Genomic DNA, 23,275 nt, shown 5'->3' on the forward strand with positions numbered 1-23,275 from the left:
TCAGCTCCTTTCAACTGAGGTATTGCTTAGGTGAAGAGCCAACCAATCCCAAAGGTGAAAGGTTGATACTTAGTAAAATATCTCTGAAACTCCTTACAGATTTGGTCTACCGGGGAAAAATACAGGTTGATGGGGAGGGGTTAAGAAGTCAATATTTTGAACATATAAAAATATAATAAAAGCAATAATAATTTTATCTTCCATCCACATATCTCTTGGTGCTTTACAAATATTATGGAATCCACTGGAACTCATATGAGTATTTCAAAATTAATATTTTGATGAGCTCTGTCTCTTTTGCTGTTTGCAAACTTTCTGCTCATAGCTAATGATTTTCTCACATTTTTTTCTTTATATGGACTGTGATTTTAAAAAAATTGTGTGAGCCTTTGTGCAAAGTTTAAGAAAAGAAGACTAAGAAGAAAAAGAGTAATACTATGTAAAGAAACAATGTGTGCACTTAGCAGCACTCACTGACCAGTAGATCAACTCCTCTTCCATTGCTGGAGAAAGTGATCTGCAAAACAAACAATAGCTGACTTACTGACAACTCAGATATAGCATAAAGAAAAACCATAAGTTTAAACTGAAGACCACTTTGAACTCCCAAATCTTTCCACCTCTCATGGGCACAGGGAGCTGGAAGAAAATCTCAGGTTGAGTGCTGATCCCTGGAATGAGCTTAATGAATTCTCCTTCTCTGGACTTTTGTATGGAATTTATTCTTTCTGCAAATTGTGTGTGTAGTATTTTCGAAAAAAATAATTAAAATGGTATTCAAAATTCTATCCTTGTTTATACCCTTGCCACTCCCACTGAGAAGTGCATCATTGTAACAGAGGGAAGAATTCAGCTAATTGATTCCTATTTATTTATATTTCTATCATTTATATGAGCACAAGTTAGTTAAAGTCCAATTTAACTTTACAGAAATATATGGTTTTGATTCTGATCTCATGCCAGTGTAAATAAGGAGAAACTCTAGAGCAATAAATGGAGTTCCACTGATATCAAACTGGCAGAAAATCAGAATTTGGTTCTGTAATCTTATGATTTCAGACAATACCAACTTATTAGAGTTTTGAAGATTATTCCCTGCACTACATAAAGTCTGTCCTTCCTTAGGAATTTTATTTATGCTAGTGGTTTTTAATTGTATTATGCAATATCATTAACTGATGAGATTCTCTGTAATGTACCATGACTTGAGAGGCTCACAATTTGCATTACTTTATTTATTTATTTATTTACCATTTCAGCTGGTTGTCCATTTCAGATATAGCTATTGAAAGGGCTTTGATGAGATTGTGAAGTGATGGGTCATGGGATATTTCCTGGGAAACCACAAAGTTAAAGGTTGTGACAGATGACACAAGATAACAAAAGAATTATAGATTGTTTGGCAAATGTGTCACATAATAGCATTCTGTTTTTTCACCTTTCAAAGGGTGCTGGCAAAGGTGTAGCAAGAATCCCTTTTGAGACAGCAAGAACTGCAGTATAAACTTCAGCTGTGGCTGTCTCATGTAAAAAGACGTGTAAATTGCCCACTTCATTTTAAGTGGTATCCTGCAAAGCGTGTGAACCCCTTATGCCTAACAATCTGTTCCACCTTGTGTTTAGCTTGAACTATCTGATTTCCTTCTTCAGACCTGAAGAAGAGCTCTGTGAAGCCTGAAAATTTATCCTTACACCAACAGAAGTTGGTCCAATATGAGACATCACTTCATTTGCCTTGTCTCTCTCATATGAAAAGATTGCAATGATAAATTATCTGATGAGGATAAGCAAGCCTTTTTTCTGCATAGCTTTGGTGAAGATTTCATTTCCTTAACACAGGGGTCTGCAACCTTTCAGAAGTGGTGTGCCAAGTCTTCATTTATTCACTGTATTATAAGGTTTCACGTGCCAGTAATACATTTTAACATTTTTAGAAGGCCTCTCTCTCTAAGTCTATATTATATAACTAAACTACTGATGTATGTAAAGTAAATAAGATTTTTTAAATGTTTAAGAAGCTTCATTTACAATTAAATTAAAATGCAGATCTTATCAGTTTAGTGTGATCCTTGCCCTTGCTTTTTCTCGCTGAGTTTTCCAATGTCTGGCACATATTTGGATACTTTAAGCTGCACACAGGCTTCTGAGTGATCACTTGTTAACCAGCTCCAAGAGAGACAGAGGATAGATTTCATGTGTGAAAATACCTGTTCACACAGGTATGTGGATCCAAATGCTGAAGGCATTGCAAATGCAATTTTCTTCAAATAGTTAAATTTCGCTGGCAGGGACGTCCAGCAGGTCAGAATAGAAGCCCCATGATCTCTCTCGGTAGCTTCTAGTGTACTCTGCAGATCTCCAAACTTTGATGCCCACAATTCTGAGCTTTTTAATGGAATGAGTTGCATTTCAAAATCTTCAATACCCATCCACTGAAATAAAGACAAATCCAAGTCGCTTTCATTGAAATTTTCAGGTTTTATTAGAAAAGAAAACATTGGGCCAAATCACTGGAAACCTTGAAATCTGTCGGAAAATTCTGATTCCAGTTCTTGCATGTACTTTCCAATCTCATCGACATTGACAGTTCAATGTGTCAATAGCTCTTTTATATGTTGGAAGTAGTAGAAAGTCGAAGTTCGAATATCCTGAGAAAAAACTGCTAGTTTTACAACAAATGCCTTTCAGGCTTCATAAACATCCAGAACCGTTTGCCCTGCAGCCTGGAGACAGAGGTTGAGTTCGTTTAGGTGAGCAGTGATGTCAGTTAGAAACATGAGTTTAACACAGCCATTTGTCATCATCTAGTTTTGTTCTCTTTCCGACAAGAAGGCCTTGATTGCATCAAAACAGTTTACAAAGTGCACCAAAACCTTGCCACGACTTAGCCACCGAATGTTGCTGTAAAGTGGAATGTCGTTATAAGTACTGTCCATCTCTTCTAGCAGTGCTTGAAACTGTCTTTGAGTCAAAGCAGATTGAGCAACAAGGAAATTCACAATTCGCACCACTGTATTCATCCCATTATTAAGTTCTGAATTAGAAATTTTAGCATACGGGTTTTCTTGATGGATGATACAGTGAAATTTGACTGTTGGGCAGCCAATTTGATCTTCAAGTAACTTTAGATATCCCTTCTGTTTTCTGATGATGGCAGAAGCACCATCTGTTGTCACATAAAATATTTTTCTGATGTCAAGTCCTCAATCTTCAAAATGGTTTACAAAACTTTCCACTATATCTTCCCCCTTTGTTGTGCCATGCAGGGGTTTTAGGCAACAAAGTTCCTCTTAGATTTAATAGGAAGCACAATATCTTGCAACAACTGCCAAATGTGGAACATTGTTTATATCCACACTCTCATCAACTGCAATGCTAAACACTGTTGTTTCTTTTAATGTAGTCATCTGCTTTTCGTTAATGTTTTCTGCCATTTCGCTTATGCGTCTCTCAACTATTCTGGCAGAGACAGGAAGTTCTTTTATTCTAGATACGATTGTATTTTTATTTGGCAAATCATTGAATAAAACCTCCGAACTGCTGAGAAAAACTTCTTTTATATATTCCCCATCTATAAATGGCTTTCCATTTTTTGGAGTGCACTGTGCAATCTTGTAACTTCCTTCTGTAGCTTGATTTTTACTTACACTTAAGCATTTAAAAACACTGCTTTGCTTCTCATATCCTGCTACTGCCTTTTTGATCGATACAGTCTTGTCTGCTTTGTCAAGAAAGTTTTCTTGTGCTTTGTTTCAAAATGTCATTGAACACCTGATGTGTGACAAACACCACTTTCACAACAGAAATCACGGTCCTTCTTTTGAATAATCCAAATGTGTCTGTCCAAGAAGGTTGAAATGAACAAACATCTAACTCTGCTTTCTTAGGAGCTGGCATTTTGTCAAATGTATCCCTCAACTCACAGCAGGGAAAAAAATTGTGACAGATGGCACACACAACGTCAAACGCAGTGTGCTGTTCCACATGGCATAGTATAAGCAGCAAATCAGGACTTAAAAATATCCCAGTGGTGCTGGTCAAGGTTAGAAATCTTTCTACGGACTCTATAACAATAATAACTTGAAATTAAGGCAAACTTTAATAGTAACTGTTGTGGGCCATAAACATTTTAAGTTAACACACTGATTTACTTAAAAACTATTCTCAGTAGGCATATCATATATATTAGGCCACTCACTGTAACATGTGCTAGAGATGCCTAGAAACTAACTCTTTCCTGTCGGTAAGTGTTAGTGTTGGAAATCTTATCAGTTGCAATGAAGGAAGTCAGAATCTATTTACTACTACTACAGTGATGCCTGCTATGTTTCCCATCACAACTTCAGTATTTTTCCTAGTTATTAGTAAATTTTCTCCCTTCATTGATTTAACAGAATTGGTGAAATGGAGTCAATGGATTTATACTGAGGAAGAATATGGCTTATTGTCAACACTGAACAAATAATTGGCAGAAAAAGAATAGTGATGAATTTAGTCTTCTTGTTTTGCTCAGGAAGTGTTCGCAAGTATTTTAGTAATTTGTAGTCTGTTGCCAGGTAATAGACAAAAAACAAAATACAAATAGTCTATAGTCATCCTTTTTCTTGCATTGAAGAGGGTAAGGAAAACATTCCTTCATAGCTGGCAGCATTCTATCTGACTGATGCCCACTACCACAGCACAGAATAGCAGCCACATTAGATGTCCCTGTAAAAGACAGCAGCACTCAACTATACCATTTCAATTTTGTATGGTACTACAGAGACTACAGGTGTAAAAAATAAGTATGTTCATTAATCTAGTTCATAACAACCAATACCACCTTCTTCATAATTACTGCAAATGATCTCCTCAGTGATACTAGAATAGGTCATGCACCTATCCATCTTAAGCATATCCATGGCACATATTTTCTGAGATGGTATTTTATGCAAGATTTATAATAATTTCAAGCTTCTTACCATAATTCTCTTCCTTAAATAACCTATGCAAGAAACAAAATAGTGGTTACCTTCTGAGAATATTCTATCAGATATTCATTTTATTACCAGAACACACCAGTTTTAGAGTAATGAGATTTTATAAACACTCCAAATTGAAATTAGCTACCTTAGAATACAATACCTACTTATCTGTAATATGTGCAAGATATCTTTAGGCAGCTTTCACCAAACAAGTCATTTTCCTTTTAAATGTCTGTATTTCCATTAAAGATACTTTAATCTTTGTTTTCCATTGTTGTTGTTTAAGAATGCTATACAGGAAAAACTGCTGAGGGTACACAACAGCACAACAATATCAATATTTGTTAAGTACTGTGGTCATGCTTGACGGCATTAGGGATTTTTTGATTCAAATTTGAATGTGTGGATTTCATGCCTGGATAGACTGGATCAATGTTGTAAATGAAAAGTACTTTCATAATAAGTCAAAGCTGAATGAAGCAATCACCTAGTGAGAAACTGTACAAAAACCATCAGTTATTTTCATGAAGTGGTACATTTACATTGAACGCCTGGAAACAGGAGAAAAATCAATATGCATATTCTCCAGTGGAATAAGACACTAAAGCCTTGTCTACACTGGCAAGTTTCTGCACAGTAAAGCATCTTTCTGAGCTGTAACTCCCGAGGTGAACACACTGCCATGCCACTTAGTGTGCAAAAACTGTGCAATTGCAGCCCTGTAAAAAAACTACCCCGAGAGGCTTGCAGCTTTCTGTGCCAGGGCTACAGTCCCGCGGTGCCAGTGTAGACACTCTGATCAATTACAGCACTGCGACTGGCCTCCAGGAGGTGTCCCACATGCCTGTTCTCGCCTCTCTAGTCATCAGTGTCCACTCTACTGCCCTTCCTGTTTGCTTGGTGACACATGCAGTGGTCTCGGCATATATTTCCAGATGGCCATGCTCCAGCCGTAAGTATTATGATACCCACAGACAGATTTCACGATGCATGACAGAAAGGGGCCATGACCTGGACACACTGCAGTGCAGGATCAAACTGAAGGATCTGTGTAATACCTACCACAAGGCACAGGAGGCAAACCGCCGCTCCTGTGCTGCGCTCACGAGCTGCCAATTCTACAAAGAGCTGGATGCGCTACTTGGTGGCAACCCTACCTCCGCTGCGAAGACCACTGTGGATGTTTCGGTGGCTCGCATGCCAGTTGAGAATGGATGGAGCCAAGAGGAAGAAATCTTGGACAACGATGTGAAGGAGAAGGAAGACCCAGGGGCAGAAGATGACTTGGAGGTCAGAGATGCATGAAGCCAGGAGCTCTTTTCTACCCCAGAGGTGACTAGCCAGTCACAGCTATTGGAGCTTGGCGAAGTGCGAATAAGAGAGGCGGCCCTGGTAAGTGGCTTTGATTTTGGGAATCACTGAAGCTGGGTGGGCAGGAGGGTTGCAGAAAGCAGGCTTGTCTCCCACCGCATGACTAGTCTGAGCGGCAGAACAGTGTGTTGATTGAATTCCTCACTTCACAAGAATCTGCCTCAGAGATCTCCATGAAACTGTCATGGAAATACTGGGCAATCTGCTGCTGCAGGTTCTTTGGTGGAGCTGCTTTGTTTCTTGCCCCATTAAGGGTAACTTTCCTGCACCACTCTGCCGTCGTGGGGTGGGGGTGGAGGGACCATTGCTGCACACAGGCGAGCTACATAGGGGCCAGGGTGGACGCCGCAGGCTTGGAAAAGTCCCTCCCTTGATTCCCTGCTTAACCTCAGCAGCAAGATATCTTCCATAATGATCACAGGCTGTGGAAAGTGTGGGGACAGTGACGATTATAAGGCCCCCCCTTACCATGCTGGCTCTCCCCAAGAACCATGTGCCCGGTGCACAGTATGGTCCCAGAACACTGATTTCCCCAGCCCCTGCGGTTACTCACCATTTTGGGGGTCTTATGGCTCATGTGTGCTTGCTTGCCTGGAGTCAGCCAGTTAGTGATAGGTACGTGAATAGTGACTGTGTTCTAAATCACTGAATCAGTGGTCTCTGTGTTGCAAACAATACTGCTTCTGTAAAATGTTGCATTTTGGCTACACAGATTTGACCTAGGGAGCCCAGCCTCCCTCTTTGTTATCACCGGCTGAACAGCTGCGCAAAATTAGAAAGTGGCCACGAAGAACTGAAGAGGACTTTCTGTGTGATGTCATGATGCACTCTGTGGCCAAAAAACAAGAATTAAATGAGTGGCAGGACAGTGAGAAGAGGGATCAAAAAAAGAACATGGCACGCCAGAACGAAGCCACAGAGCGGCTCTTAAGGAGCAGAAGGCACTACTAGCATTACAAACTGAGCAGCTCTGTGCCTGCCCTCCCCTGCAGGCGCTGTTGCAAAACTCTTTCCCATGCACCTCCCCCCAGACACTGCCAACACACTCTTATCAACCTCCTGGCTCCAGTCTGCACCCACTGCATTCCACTCCTCCCCATCACAGTCCAGCACTACGGACTCCCAGTACCCACTGCACAACACCTGTCCTTCTTCAGTTTAGCCCTGCTGAAGTACATTACTCGCTGCACTGTACTCCATAGGAGAAGGTTGGATCTGATACCTGGACATACACAAATCTTTAGCCATCCTGGGACCCCACCTTCTCCTGAGTCCCTCCCTTCCCCCATCCCCCTCAGTGCTGATATCTTTTTTTGTTTGTGTCTCCTCCAATTTCTGTTTTTTAATAAAATAATTATTTTGGTTTGAAAGCAATCTTTATTCCATTAATTGAAAGCAAACAGAGCCCTGCAAAGCAATGGGCAATTTTCTTAAACCTTCATAGCGCATTGTCTGCACAATTCACAAATCCTCTCCTAGCATTACAAGCACTGCACTCCTGAGCACAGCAATAAATATTAATGGCTTTCAGCTTCAAATTGCTGCCTCAAGGCATCCTGATCCTTATGGCACTGTGCTGCACCCCTCTAGTAGCCATGGTCTCTGGCTATTCAAATTCAGCCTCCACGCTCTGAGCTTCAGTGGTCCAGCCCTGAGTGAAGCTTTCACTCTTCCCTTCACAATTATGATGGAGCGTACAGCACGTGGCTATAAGCACAGGAATATTGTCAATGGCTAGGTCCAGCCTCCCATACAGGCAGTGCCAGGGGGACTTAAAATGGCCAAAAGTATACTCAACAATCATTCTGCACTTGCTCAGCCTGTTGTTGAACCACTCCTTGCTGCTGTCCGGTTGCCCAATTTATGGCTTTATAAGCCACTGCAGAAAGGGGTAGACAGGGTCGGCCAGGATCACAATGGGCATTTCGATTTCCCCTACGGTGATTTTCTGGTCCAAGAAAAAAGTCATTGCTTGTAGCTTCTTGAACAGGCCAGTAAGATGCATGTGTTATGCACTTTTCCGGACCAGCCTGCATTAATGTCTGTGAAATGCCCACAGTGATCCACAAGCACCTGAAAAAACACTGAGAAATACTCCTTCCAATTAATGTACTCGATGGCTAGGTGATCGGATGCCAGAATTGGAATATGCGTGCCATCTATCACCCCTTCGCAATTAGGGAAGCCCATTTGTGCAAAGCCATCCACAATGACATGCTCGCTGCCCAGAGTCACGGTCTTTCAGATCAGGATTCGATAAATGGCCCTGCACACTTCTGTCAACACAAGTCCAGTGGTCAACTTTCGCACTCTGAACTGGTTAGCAACCAAATGGTAGCAGTCTGGAGTAGCCAGCTTCTACAGTGTAATCGTGACACATTTCTACAATGACAGAGCAGCTATCATTTTCGAGTTCTTGCGCCGCAGGGCTGGGGCGAGCTCATCACACAGTCCCATGAATGTGGTTTTCCTCATCTAAAAGTTCTGAAGCCACTGTTTGTCATCCCAGATGTGCATGGCGATGTGTTCCCACCACTCCATGCTTGTTTCCCAAGCCCAGAAGTGGTGTTCCACTGCGGTTAGCACCTCCGTGAATGCCACAAGCAATCTCATGTCGTAGCTACTACGCGCGGCAAGATCAATGTTGAACTGCTCTTGCCTTTGTAGTTTAAGGAATAACTTACAAGTTCAAGGAAAAATTACAATGAAGATGATAAAGATGTGTGTCCAGTCCATGCTTATTGTATTTCAGTGATTTCCAAATCAAATGCAGATTACAATTAAAGTCCTTTCCTCCATATTATGGCCTTCAAACAAACTTAGTTCTTAATCTCAGTTGGGGCTCTTTCCATTTCAAATAATTACTGATACTATAAATAAAGGCTATGCAGCTGAATTAGGACCTCAGTTGCACCTGTGTCCACTCCCAGTCTTCACATTATTCTTCCAGTGCCATCTGTGTAAACTCAAGTCCTACAATGGATTGCACAGATGAAGTTTGAAAACTCAGTAAATAATTCTGTTGTTAATGTAAAAGGAGGAATAGAGTCTGGCTTACTCTCTCTGTTTTGACTGCCCTACCAAAAATACATAATTTTTATCATGGCAGTAGCTTAGACTCTGTATACTAACAGGCATAGAACTGTTGGGTAAAAATATGTTATTTTTACACCTTTTCACTTTTCAGAGTAGGACCACACCTAATACCCACTGCAGTTCTCTACTCTGCCATCTGAGCTATCAAAGAGCCAGGCTGATAGGCATGCCAATGCAAGCCAGAGCCAAGGAAATGAAAGGTATTCTTTTTTCACTAAATGGAGCCTGTTTCACTTTTCCTTAGTTACTTCACCCAGCTAAGGACACAAGGACGTGGGTGAGGCAAATTCAAAGAGGCCTGTACCTTCTCAGCAGACCTGTAAAATTATTATTTATTTGTATTATCATAGGGTCTAAGAGCCCCTTAGTCATGGACCAGAACCTCATTGTGCTAGGCGCTTTTCAGGTGAGGTCTCCCAGAGCTGGAGAAGGGGTTCCAGGTCCCTGCCACATACCTCTGCAAAGACAACCACCCTTACTTCCCAGGGGGTGGAGATGAGAGTTAGCTCCTGGACCAAGCACCACACTTAACAATAGCACAAAACTTTAATCTAACCCAAGAAAAGTCAGGAGAACACCCAGATAAGGATCTCTAACAGGGGCTACACAGATTCTGTTCCCCTAGCACAGTATACAGCAAAACAGGTCTCCCTCCCTCCACCCCTCCGACCATGTTGGCTAGATACATAAGAACCCTTTGCCCCATGCAGTCACTCACACCTATGCAGCTCTGATCTGATGCTGGCATGCGGTGTGAGCTGAGGATGGTGGTCTCACCTCCTGTCAGCTCCAGGCTGTGGGTTTATAAGAGTCCCCTTTATCCAGCAGCTGGCTCTCCTCCAATCAGCTTCCTCTTTGCCCTATCCCAGCTATAAGCTGTTCAAAGAAGCCATGGTGATTCTTTTAGAGGAAATAGAAACAAGGCAGGGAAAAGAGCTAACTAAAAGGATCCTACCTCACCTTCAAAGGCTCATGCCAAGCCACCAGCCTTTCTAAGATCAATAGTTTGCTATCATTTGCCATGATACTTACAAATATCTTAATGGTTAGGTTCTTGGTATTCTGAGGCTGTCAATCATGCTGGTCAGTACTGTTTCATTGTTCACTTGTACATCCCTGTCTATCTATCTCATTTCTGCTGTCTCTTGTTTCGTATTTAGATTATAAGGTCTTTAAGGCATGCACTTTTTTTTCCTGCTTCTACAGCATCCAGAGCTAGGGTTCCCAGGGTGGAGAAGGGAGCAGCTTCCTCTCTGCCCCAGCTTATGGTTCCAGCCTCCTGCCCTGTGTCCATGGTCTCCACTTCCAGTCTTCCCTGGCCGGGTTCATTCATATGGAGATCATTGCAAAACTGAGGCCCAAGAGCAGAATGTTAAATCCAAATGTATTATAGTGGAGCCCATCTCGTGGTCTTCATAATGAAACATTTTGAGAAAAAAAAAACAGCAATTGGATCAGTGGCAGAGCTTATTGCAGGGTTTTAGTCTGTATCTGTGATTCTCAACATACCAAGGAAATGTCTATTCCACAATGATTATTTTTAATATTAACATCTTCTATTTATTCTGCTAGCTCAAAATTTTCCGTGTTTCTTATCTGCCCCTGGTGGTTCTAATTTTTCCAACAACCAATTCATTCGAGTCATACTGCTGCAATCCCATTCTGCTCGCAATGTGAAAAAAATGTCTTTTATTCAGAACTTTTCATTCAATTTAACTCCATATTACATGATCCAACCCTATTGATTTACCTTCTTTCAAATTGTTCTTAAATCCACCTCATTGAATGTATTCCAAACAGAGATGCACTCAGATTCAGATAACTGCAGTATCCACTTTGAGTATATAGTAGAACCTCAGAGTTAGGAACACCTCAGGAATCGAGGTCGTTCGTAACTCTGAACGAAACTTTATGGTTGTTCTTTCAAAAGTTTACAACTGAACAGTGCCTTAATACAGCTTTGAAACTTTACTATGCAGAAGTAAAATGCTCCTTTCCCTTTTTTCAGTAGTTAACGTTTAACAGAATACAGTGCTGTATTTGCTTTCTTTTTTTCTGTCTCTGCTGCTGCCTTACTGTGTACTTCCGGTTCCAAATGAGGTGTGTGGTGGATTGGTCAGTTTGTAACTCTGGGGTTTGTAACTCTGTGGTTCTACTGTATTATATGCAGTAATTTACCTTACACAAATTTGCTTTGGAAGGTAGAAAAGAAGAGATTACTCATCTTGTGCAGTAATTGCAGTTCTTAAAGATGTATCCCTAAGTGTGCTCCACTTCAGGTGAACATGCGCCTCTTGAGGTGTATGCACACCTGTAGTAGAGCACCTATAGGGACAGTACTCGAAGAAGGTGCCACGTCAGCAGACAGTTACATCTTCCTGTTAAATGAGATTTAACACCAGGGATTAATTAGGTCCAATTTGGTTTTGTTTCTTTTTTTACTTTCAGGAAATTTAAAGGCTGATGTGTATTTTGGCCCAGATCTTCCCATCCAATGCCTGGTGATATAGCCCCAAGACCATGTCATTGTAGATCCACCCATGGTTGTACTGGTGTGCAGGAAGCTAAGCTCCACACTGTGCAGACTCCTAGCCTCCATTTGCACAACAGATACATGAAATTAGTCTGCCAGAGAACTTCAGCATTGGTGGAGAAAGTTCCTTTGTCCACTTATGCCAGTCATGCCTTTTTTTTTTTTTGCCTGAAACAAGATTTTACACAAACCCCCCCATAAGGACAACCAGAAAGAATAGATAAATTGCACAGATAGGGGGACTAGATGTCCCATTTTTAAAGGGACAGTCCCATTTTTTGGAACATTTTCTTATATAGGCACCCCTATCCCGTTTTTTCACAGTTGCTATCTGGTAACCCTCACAGGTACCATTACAATATCACATGGACTACATAGAAAGATGCTAATTCAAGAAAGACATAGGGAGGATACAGCAAACTAAATATGAGCTTTTAGTTCAAAGCTATTGTGAAAACCCAGTATTATTCTTGGATGTATTTGTAAATGATTACATGTAAAGTAAGAAGTACTAGTGATACTCTATTAGCCTGGTGTGGCTCCACATGTAATACTGTATGCAGCCTTGCCCCCAACTTTTTAGGAAGACTGTAGGAAAACTAAGGAAAATACAGAGAGAATCAAAAACCAAACAAGGATAACAGACTAGGAGACTACGAGGAGAGACTCAAGGAGCTACATTTATGAAAATTAAAGTTAGACATAGTACAGTCAGCAAACAAATCTACCCCTGCTTTCTGAAATGCCAGCTACTGTTTCTTAATTGAGGTTGTACCAGATATTAAACTGATACTACATTTGGTTAGTTAAGAAAGAAGGAAATTCTTATCTTAGATATACTATAGTCTAGGAAACAAAGGACTGGAACACTATCATAGCCAAGAAATATTTCAAGGTAATAGTGTAAATGAAGGGAATTAGTCATAGTCTCAGAGGATCATAGCAGTTGTACCATTGGCCTGGGGATGAAAAATGAAAAAAATTATGACAGGCAAAGAAAATGCTACATTTGTAAGAGTAACTTGATGGTGGAGGTTCGCAATGCAGCATACCTGCAGCTCATCAAAAATGGCTTAGACAAGATATGAGAGGCAAAGACATAGGGAGCAATCTTGTAAAATACAGAGGGTGAGAGCATCAGCCTTAAAGGACTAAGTGGCCTCTATTTGTTCTTTCTGTGATTCTCTCATGTCAAAATCACTAATAAAATGACAGATGGATGTTCGTGATTGAGAAAAGGAGACTAATAATGCTTGTGAAAGGAGCTACACCAATGACAAGAACAACATAGACAGGGGCCTCCTAAGGTTCCTAAATCCTGAGCACAAAAGACTGGTCTGTATAGACAAATGGTTATTTCAACCTCTATCCTCATTTATTTCCTATTTCATGAGTATTTTTTACTTCTCCATCATCATTCATTCTTTGACTTATTTGCTAAAACTAACCAGAATACACGACCACCACATATACAGTGTTGGTAGCTTCCTTGTACCCAGCATGCATCAGAAAGCAGCAGCAAATCCCCTCCAACGTCTTATAAAGAGCGTGTCTTGAAATATTTTGTATAACTTGTTCATACCTTAACTACAAGGTAACAGCTGAAACATAAAAATGCAAATATTAATGTATGTACTTGTAAATGTAATTGGACCTTAAAATATCTAATGGTACATTAGGTAAGTACTGTAATTGAATTTGTAGACATAATACAATAATGCTTTTTCAACTGGTACATTGTCACATAGCCTTGTACTTCAGCCTGGAAGTAGTGTTCTCTCATGGCACACTTCTAACTTCATTTTAAAGTTTAATTCTTTCCAGACAGTTGCAAAAGAATTAATTTTCTGCAGAATTTGGCAGCAGTCATGTGAATAAGCTATTAGTTATGCCGCATTCCTTTTTACAACATCCCATTTCAGAAGCTTGCCAATAAAGATCTTAGGAAATCAGTTTGATCAGTGATAGTTAAAAGCTATAACATTTAATGAGTTCCCTTCCTTTTTGCATGAATCTAAAATGCAGTACTTGAATAGCTTTCCTCCCTTTTCAGTATTTGACAGATTTGCTTGAAGGATTTCATACCTGAAGAACTGAATGTCACCACTAGAATCAGAATTAATTACTGAAAATTCACAGGTTTCAGAGTAGCAGCCATGTTAGTCTGTATCCGCAAAAAGAACAGGAGTACTTGTGGCACCTTAGAGACTAACAAATTTATTTGAAAGTTTATGCTCAAATAATTGTGTTAGTCTCTAAGGTGCCACAAGTACTCCTGTTCTTTTTGAAAATTCATAGTTTAATAAGAAAAACATAATACTCTCATTACATGTGTTTTCATTCTCAACTTTTTGGAGTTTTCTTCTGAATCTTATGTTTTGAATACATCTAGGTCACTATAGCGAACTGTGAGCTAGTATCTTGGTGGAGGGAGCAGGAGATGCAGAGCAGAAGACATTCACACCCATGTTCCACAGCCACTCCATGAAGCATACCTCTACCCACTTCCAACAATGCCAGACAAATCTTGCTCACATCAATGAACCCGTTATCAGCTGGGAGGAGGCATATGTCCCTGTGAATGGAGGGGTGGGCAGGTGGGCAGATTTATTCAGTAGGTGCAGATGTATATAATGAAATGGTAAACATCTGTTCCACCACCAAAGATGGGCCCATTATGCTTTAACATGGTTTCATACATATTGCATGCTACAGAGTCCTGGGCTCAAACAGTAGAGAATGAAGCTGCAGCTTTCTGATGTGGAAGGTCAAGATTAAGGAGACATCCCTCTTCTATTCATATATTTGTCTGCAAAGTCCATATTCTTCCTTCTGAATTTAGTTATTGAAACAAGTACTTCATTGATCTTTAAAACTAAGTCAACACCATCAGCCTGGTGCTCAGGAGCAAAATCTGTAACAAACCACGGCATGTGCATATGACAGAGGGAAAACCTCTTCTGCTAACATCTCAGGGGGGTAGTGAATAAGAAAACAAATAAATTCCTGGCAGCTGTTTCCTATTTTTATAATCATAATTATAAACCAAAATTCTGGGTTCAAAGAGCCCTGGAATGTTACAGTATTTGAAATCTCAACCCTGCTCTGGACCCAAATTTCAGAATGGCACCTGTATTTCTGGTCAGCTGAACTGACAGCCTACATCTGAACAGCCCTGGAGGTTGGGAGGGATTGAAATACGATTTTTATGGCTTTTAAACACCATATTCATATCAATTACTTCCCACTTCTCTTAGCTACAACTGAGTGCTAGTGAAGCTACTAATTTGCATTTGTGGCCAGATGAAGTTGTGGACTATGAGTGAAAAAGATGCAAAGTAGGATCACCACTGAGCACAGGAGGATAATAATTTCAACAAAAAGACGGCAGAGTGATCCTGATTGTTAAATCAGGTATTAACTAGTAAACTCAGTAAGAAAAGGCTCAAATGTTAGCAGAACCACCTAGCTTCCATTCTGAATTTCTCTTTTTATTTGTAAAGATTGCCATTACAATTGAAAAGGACTCAAAATGGAGTGATGTACACATCATTGGTGCTTCATGATGGACCAAATGGAATCCCTGAATGGATATTGCTTCAGCTTTGATTTTAAAAAATGGTCTAACAAGAAAATCTTTAACTCTACTATTGATCACAGGTGGCAAAAATGAAAGAAAGAGAAAAAGGAATTAAACCAAAACTATCATTAAGTTCATAACATATACATTGTTGGCTGATGACACTGATTCCAAATGTACAATAAAGCCCACAACACTTTATTACTATGAGTATAATTATTGTGATTGTTTTTCTCACGTTGATCAACTTGCTTTTGAAGGTTGTTATTTTTTGTTTCTTGGTTTTAAACTTGCATAATAAACATGCAATGAAATATTTCTTTTTAAAGTGTTTTTCAGTCTGTTTTCATACAAAGATTTCATAAAGTTGCAGTGTTGCATCACAGCATTACCAAAATAAGAGCGAGAGCAAAAGAGGAAGGTAAATGTGAATTTAGCTTGATGAGAATACCCTACTCTTGTCCTGAGACACGCCAGAGTCTTATTAAAAAGGTGTGCACAGTCAAACCCCTCCCCCCCACAACCTCACCAAAACACAAAATAAATATTAATTGGGAAGAAAGGGAGGGCACAAAGAAAAGATAAGATGTCATCATGCACTCATCTTCTGCATAGCTCAACCCACATATAGTAAGGCACTATTTCCCCACAACTTAGTGTCCAAAACAATCCTTTACAGTGCTCTATGAACTATATAGTTTCTTCCAGGATGATGAAATAAATAGATTGAATGAATGCCACTACCACATTACCCCATGTGTTTCTCAGAATCAAGGGATTCATCTGGCAGCCTCATAAAATAATTGCCTCTTTGTGTGTGCGCATGTTACGTATGGGGATTTATGTGTGGGTGTGTGGTTTTTCCCCCCATGAGTTGCTTGTTTTAAGTTTTCATTGTTCTTTACTCCATTGTTCTCAAAGAAAATAAACAGGGAAAAAACCCAGCACAGTCAGGTAATGAGAAACATAGCTTTGGTGCTTCAAAAAGCACACAGCTTTGGAGAGTCGAGAAATCAGTTCTTCCCTAAAGAGTTGGGAGATGGATAGATATATTTTCAGTGGCGATCCTCATTCACATTTAGTTGAGCTGGTCTTCATACTGTTTTCGGAAGCAGTCACCAGCAGGGAAAAACTCCCAGCATCGTTCTTGATACATTTTCCATACATAGGATTCCTGCAAGACACAGGAGATTTAAATAATTAATCTGATTCAGTGAGAGTACATTAACCATCCCTCATCTTTCAAAAAAGACTACATGCTGTTCTAAATTTTCTCATCCAATTCAAAATTGATCTGCTGTGTATGAACCTATACGTGATGGAACACACTAACAACTTAGTTCATTTTAGTCTAGGCTTTTGGGTTTCTGTCTCCTGGATGAAAGTATTATAGAAACACACATATGTTAGGGTAGGGAGTATTTTAAAGAGACTGTTGAAGAGCTCAGGAATTTTGACTTTCTTTCTGGTGAAATAAAAAATGGAGACAAAGGTACGTCTACACTATCTGCCGAATCGGTGGGTAGTGATCGATCTATAGGGGATCCATTTATTGTGTCTAGTGTAGACGCGGTAAATTGATCCCCAATCGCTCTGCCGTCAACTCCTGTACTCCACCATGGCGAGAGGCAAAAGCGGAGTCGATGGGGGAGCAGCAGCAGTCGACCCCGCACCGTGAGGACGCGAGGTAACTTGACCTAAGATATGTCAACTTCAGCTATGCTATTCTCAGAGCTGAAGTTCCATATCTTAGGTTGATTCCCCCCACCCCCCCACTTCCCCAGTGTAGTACAGTTGCCTGCAGTACCAAACTGTAGCTAAGGATTAGTGTTTTAATGATCCTTAAAGGAACCTCAGCTGAATTTCTACATCAGCATTTCAAACATGCCTGTGTACAATATATAAAATAATACAAAGGCTTTAATGATATCAGTTTATGGTAGAATCCAAAATGGGAGCAATTTCCCCTAACTCTTGGTTTTATCCCCACCTGTTTTAACAGACAGTATACTGTCCAAGGGATCTAGTCTTATCCTTATGTATAGCGCTTATGCCAAATATATCCCTACATTCATCAAATCTGGTGTATTGCACATTTTAAAGGGTGACTCTTCAGCTTTTGAATAATACAGTAAAAACAAAACGAGACAGCATTTTATTGTAGCAAATACCAGTGATTCAGTTGATGAGATAGTTCAGAGGGCTCTCTCATTCCCCACATCTAAATGAAAGCATTGTATAACTAACCAGACTGGAGCGATTATTGGTAGTCACTGTCTGGACTCAGTGTATGCAGTGGGTCAACACACACAATAAGTAATGTCAAACAATAGAGCAAACATAAATGCAGCAGTATTTTTCCATAATAAATATTATCAATTTACAAAACAGAGGTAAACATTCTAGTCTAGTTTAACATGTCATTGTCAAAGGACAAAATAGATATTCAGAAATAGTGAAACAAGTTTATAAAATGTGCACTCAGTCAAGACTGACAGGCCGTATATAGACAGAACACAATTATAGTAGTTCAGTATATTTGTCAGATTTCAAAGAGAACAGCTTAAACAAACAGAGAAAAATGTGCTGTATCCCTGTGGTGTACTGTAATTTGGTGCTCTGTAAGCAATCTGTGTGTGTGTGGGACCTGCAACTACCAACCACTTTACCTATCACTCTTACACAGTTCTCAGTGGGAATTCCAGCTGTCTGAGCACATTTGGCACACTATTTTCTGTTGACAATTGTAGCTAAAAGGCTTGAGGAAGTGTCAAAAGGTTTGGAAGAACATTTCAAAGAGCAGTGAAGGCAAGGAAAAAAAAATCTTGGTAAAATAAAACTTTGGAGCTTCATTTTCCAATCGGTTTACCTTTTATCTGCACCCAAAAAAGCATGTAGCCACCTACATCTGGACTCAAAATGTGAATGTTTGTATAGAAAGCAGATCTTTACATTCCAGTTTTATAGAATTCATGCACATAGATGCTCATTCAAAAAAGGAAGCCATTGGAAGATGCGGCCTGGGAAGACTAACAAGCACCCTTGCCAAAAATATGATTTAGTTCTGGTTGCCCTTGTGGAGGTGCAAAAGAAATGAGGGCAAGGAAAGTTTCTTCTCATCATGTGCACCTGTGGAAGATGCAGCCCATCTCACGTTTGTGGGTTTTGAATACAAGGAAGCATTAGTGCCAACATTGTTTCACGTAACAAGGGTGTTTTGAGGAATAATATATAAATGATTGCTACAGTGAGGTGAGCCTTATAAGTGTGTAGCTAGATAGAAAGACAACCCAAAGAGGGCATAGGCAGGACACCAACTCCCAGCAATGCAGCTGGTCAGCACTGTGGGAGAATCTATGATATACTTCCCAAAAAGAGAAGTAGGAGAAGGCTCTGAGTACATTTGCCTCAGAGGGCATTCTCTCTGGCCTCTGGCTACATCCTTCTGGTATGGTGCATCTGCTCACCATCCATGGCCGTGCCATCTAAAGCCCCTGAAGAGCCCACCGAAATTAACAAAAAATAAATGAGAGTTTGAAGTTCTTATCTGTTCAGGAGTGATTTGGGGCTGGTGTACAGCAGTGCACCGGGTCTCTAGGCTGCCCCTTGGGCTGGATTGTTCCATAGTCCTGCCTCCTTGCTCTCCAGGGAGGGGAGAGGAAAAGTGAGCATACGGACTAATAGGCTGTGCTGAGCAAGTGGTTAGAATTTCATTTTGGATAAAATGTTGTGAAATTTAAGAAGCTTTAGTTTTATCTGTTCTTCTCTTAAATGAATGTCACCTGCCTGAATTTCATGTGTATCTGGGCTGTATGTCATTAATGGACACACTGTTACTCATTGTACATGATGAGAAAATTCTCTTCCTTTTGCCAAATTTGTGAATGCTTATTCAAATCTGAAAGTTAGAATCCAGTTTGATATCCTCATTAAAAGGTGCAAGCCTCACTATAATTGTCCTTATGTCTAATCAGCCTGCCTCTTATGGAAATCACCAGCTTTCAATTTTGCTTATATAATACCATGGGAGAAAATGGTATTTTACAGAGATGGATGGCACTGTCCTGGCTTTGAAAAGAATACAATATAAATTACAAGTAACCAAGTAAGTAATAATAACAAAGGAAGCGAAGAAGATAGTAAATAGGAAAAAGTCAAGTGACTTGTTATTTTAATGGGATATACATATCTTGTTAGTTGCAATTTTCCTTTCAAACTTATTTTGCGGAGACAAGTTTTAAGAATACAAAATCAGGTACCAGAACAGATGCAAAGGTGCTGAAGAGGAGGTTAACAATGAAACTCTGGCCAAAATAAGTGAGTTTTAAGGAATGTTTTGGATGAGGTCACTTGTTCCACAGGGAGAGCTTCACACGATTGGTTAGAATTCTCATCTAGTTGTGCCATACTGAACATTCCTGACTTTTATCACTAGCACTTTTTTAATAGTACTGGTGTAAACAGTGCTCACTTACCTGTCCTGTATGCTCTGTTTCATCTTTGTTAATGAGATACATCAGAAAAAATCTACAGAAAAAAACATTTTCATCAGAAACAACCACATGGAAATATCAGAAAACCAAGGGGAAATACAAACAGATGGATGTTTGCCATTATGTTTTATAGAATAATTCTGTTAATGGATATACAATATACACATTAGCATTTTAGATATATATTAAACCACACACAATCTCAACACTTCTGAGGTTCACCCATCAATCATTTTTACTAGCTGACTACAATTAATAATGGATGACTCTCGAAAGAGTAAGAAATTTAAGTTTGGTTTACTATAAACATACTGCAGTTACGATGCTTAGATGAAGCTTTCCCAACCCTTCTAACAGGAAAATTACAACTGAAATTTTCTTGTCCCAGACTAGTGAATTAGGGCTTTATTGTACACTCTTACATTGGTGAATAGGCAAGGAGACTGTTTCCATGGATATGCATTATTCAAGATGATTAAGGCTTTCAGAATCAGCTTATTAAACAGTTTATTAAAGAGGGTGCTTTATTAGATCTTGTGGTTCAAACTAGTCAATACAGATGAAAAAAATGTGACAGCAGAATATAACCCTGTGGTTTTATTAGTACTCTAGGCTTGATGCTTTGGCATATTTACACACATGGTGATGATTTCATAATCTAGCTCATTTTTATATTAAATCCATTCTAGACATGACATCTATCTCTATAAAATATAAACGTAAAGCATGGCCGTTAATTTTGGGTGCCCAATTTGAGGTACCTAGGACCAGATTTTTCAGAATACTTAGCATTAGATAGCACTTTATATATTCAAATGCAGCTTCCATTGACTTTAGTTGCAGTTATGAGAACCAAGCACTTCCATCTCAGGTTGGGCACCCACATAATCACGAATACACAGTTAGTAGCCACTTGGAAAAAAATGGTTTAAATGGCTTAATTAGCACCAGACAGGAACTCTATAGCATGGACAGTGATAGAATCCAATTCTCCAGGGCAGCATTCAACAGCCTTAACTGTGTGGCTGTCCTTTTTCTTTTCCCCTATATGTTCCCTATTTCATTCTCTATACACTTTCCAATTTCTGCAACAAGTAACAGTTTCTTTCACTACACAGCACTAATTCATTCCCAGAGCAGGGCTCATTCTACGCACTGAATGAGACAGAGGGCCAATGGAATAAATACTTATTTTGTGGGACTGATTAGTTACTTGCAAGGGCTGATAGAAGTCATGAGTTATTGAAGTTTGTGTGGTTCTGTACTTACAGATAATTGGCCAAGTTGTGCTCCTGCAGGGTGTGTGTTTCAAAGCCATGGGGCACTGTGTCAAAGTAGTCATTGCCTATCCCACAGATAAAGCATTTGGTCTAAAAAAAATCCAGAAAATATGCACATTGTTGAAATGCTCTATAACCGTGCTAGCTTCTTTTAAAAAAATACCCATAAGCACACAGCAATTTATTTAGAAATTCTGAAACATGAAATATACCATGTGCTTAATAAAGGCTTTTGCTTTAAGGATTCAGCCTAAGCCTCAGCCAAGCACATGAACAGAAATTTAATTGCTGTCACAATCACTTCTTGCTGTTTGGTAAAAAACCTTTGGCATCAATAACTGAATGGGAATAGACCAGGAGAAAGGAGGGCATGAATTAATCAAGGCTGAAAAGCAATTTTTCTTTTTTGTTCTCGCCAGGCTACTTAAATGAATATAAGAGTCAGTGTAGTCCATAGCAATCATTACCTCAAAGGTAGTTATGTTTACCCATCTGAAACTGAATACACTCTCAGTTGAGATTACAGAACACAGCAGGTACCTGATACCCTTCTGAATTCTAACAGTCAGATTTAAACAAGAAAATGGCAACTCTGCAGGAACAGAATACTTTCACTTAGGATATCCAAAGAAAACACACAAGTGAGATTAACCACAACAGGGGACTGGACAAGATCACCTCTTCCAGTCCTATGATTCTATGGTTTGTAATCTGATTTCATTGATGCTGAATATTGGGAACCTCCAAGCTAAACTCAAAAGGCCTTCACCAGCCCCTGAGGTCAGTTTTGTTTAGTCAGCCATAGCTGACAAAGTTAAAATAAAATAAAATCCTTAGTATTAACATAAAAAGACACATGAAAATAAATTGGTAGGTGTTTTGGCTTAGTTTTGTTAGTTTATCACCTATAAGGAGCCAGATGTACCAAAGAACCAACTGAGATTGCAGGTAGTGGACAAATAGGTCTAAAATGTGTCAAGTGCAGAGTATCAGTTTTGATTAACTGTGACTGTGTCCTGCGTGATTCTAACTGGTAGTGCCAAACTGCAGTCAAAGATCTTGCTCTCCACTGTACCCCTTTCACAGGCAAAAGTGGGCAACAGCACATGCTATTCTATAACTTGTTAGCAGAGCACTTTGATTAAAAGGAATTGTACTAAGACTGTTCTACTGAATGCTACAGAATTGTTTCTGTAGGCTTTCATGTGATATAGTAATATATTTGCTCTAAGAAGATATTTAAAAAGTCATTCAATCAGAAAAGTCAGTCATGGGAAGTCATCTCAGCAGACCTGACTCTCAGTTTTATGTGTGAGACTTCAATATGGTTTCGCTGAGGGGTAACTGAGGACAGAATCTTGCCCAGTATGCTGTTTGATACTGAACCCTTTGCTGTACTGCTAACTGCCTATGTTCCTGTCAGTTTAAAATTACTCTCTGATGAATCATCGCATTTGGATAACGAATGCACATTCTGGCAACCAGCACTTTACTTAAGTATGCTACGGTAAAGCAACTAGGAGCTTATCATTTCTTACCTCCATGTCTTCTTTAACTTGTTCCTGTTGGTCTCTTAATTCTCCAAAAGCATCAATAATTAAACCTGGTGTTTAAATATAAATGATATTTAACATTCAAGAGTACAAAATGGCGAAACGTGCATACCCATGGGAACCAAGGTTGAGCTCTGACGGAGAAAGATCAAATGAGAAGTTGTCTCCTGAAGTAGTAGAAACCTTCATATATTTTGAAAATCACTCTAGTGTCTAAATATGTGAAACAAAGCTGACGACACAGAAAGAAAACAAGTCCCTCCAATTAGGCTGGCTGGCAGAGATTTCATAACATACTTTTTAATTGGGTGTTTTGGGATAAGTTGCTTCCTGTTTTATATGTACAGCCCTAGGCTTTTCTTTTATATAGTAGGTAAAAGGTAGACACACATTTGTAGGGTAATG

The 23,275-nt window shown here is 39.6% G+C and overlaps 1 protein-coding gene across 6 annotated transcripts in view; it reads right to left on the bottom strand.

Annotated features, from left to right (window-relative positions):
- Positions 1-15,362: 15,362 nt before the first annotated feature.
- The window catches only part of RYR2 (ryanodine receptor 2), a 727,531-nt gene continuing 719,618 nt past the window's right edge, over positions 15,363-23,275 (bottom strand). For all 6 annotated transcript variants that reach the window (XM_050950348.1, XM_050950346.1, XM_050950344.1 and 3 more), the window contains 4 exons: positions 22,856-22,920; positions 21,307-21,407; positions 20,020-20,071; positions 15,363-16,718 (listed from right to left, as the gene is read on the bottom strand). In XM_050950348.1, coding sequence (XP_050806305.1) covers positions 16,623-16,718; positions 20,020-20,071; positions 21,307-21,407; positions 22,856-22,920 — 314 coding nt within the window. In that variant the 3' untranslated portion in view covers positions 15,363-16,622. The remainder of the gene's footprint in view (positions 16,719-20,019; positions 20,072-21,306; positions 21,408-22,855; positions 22,921-23,275) is intronic.

Source organism: Gopherus flavomarginatus, chromosome 4, assembly GCF_025201925.1.
Source record: "Gopherus flavomarginatus isolate rGopFla2 chromosome 4, rGopFla2.mat.asm, whole genome shotgun sequence".
Lineage (NCBI taxonomy): Eukaryota > Metazoa > Chordata > Testudines > Testudinidae > Gopherus > Gopherus flavomarginatus.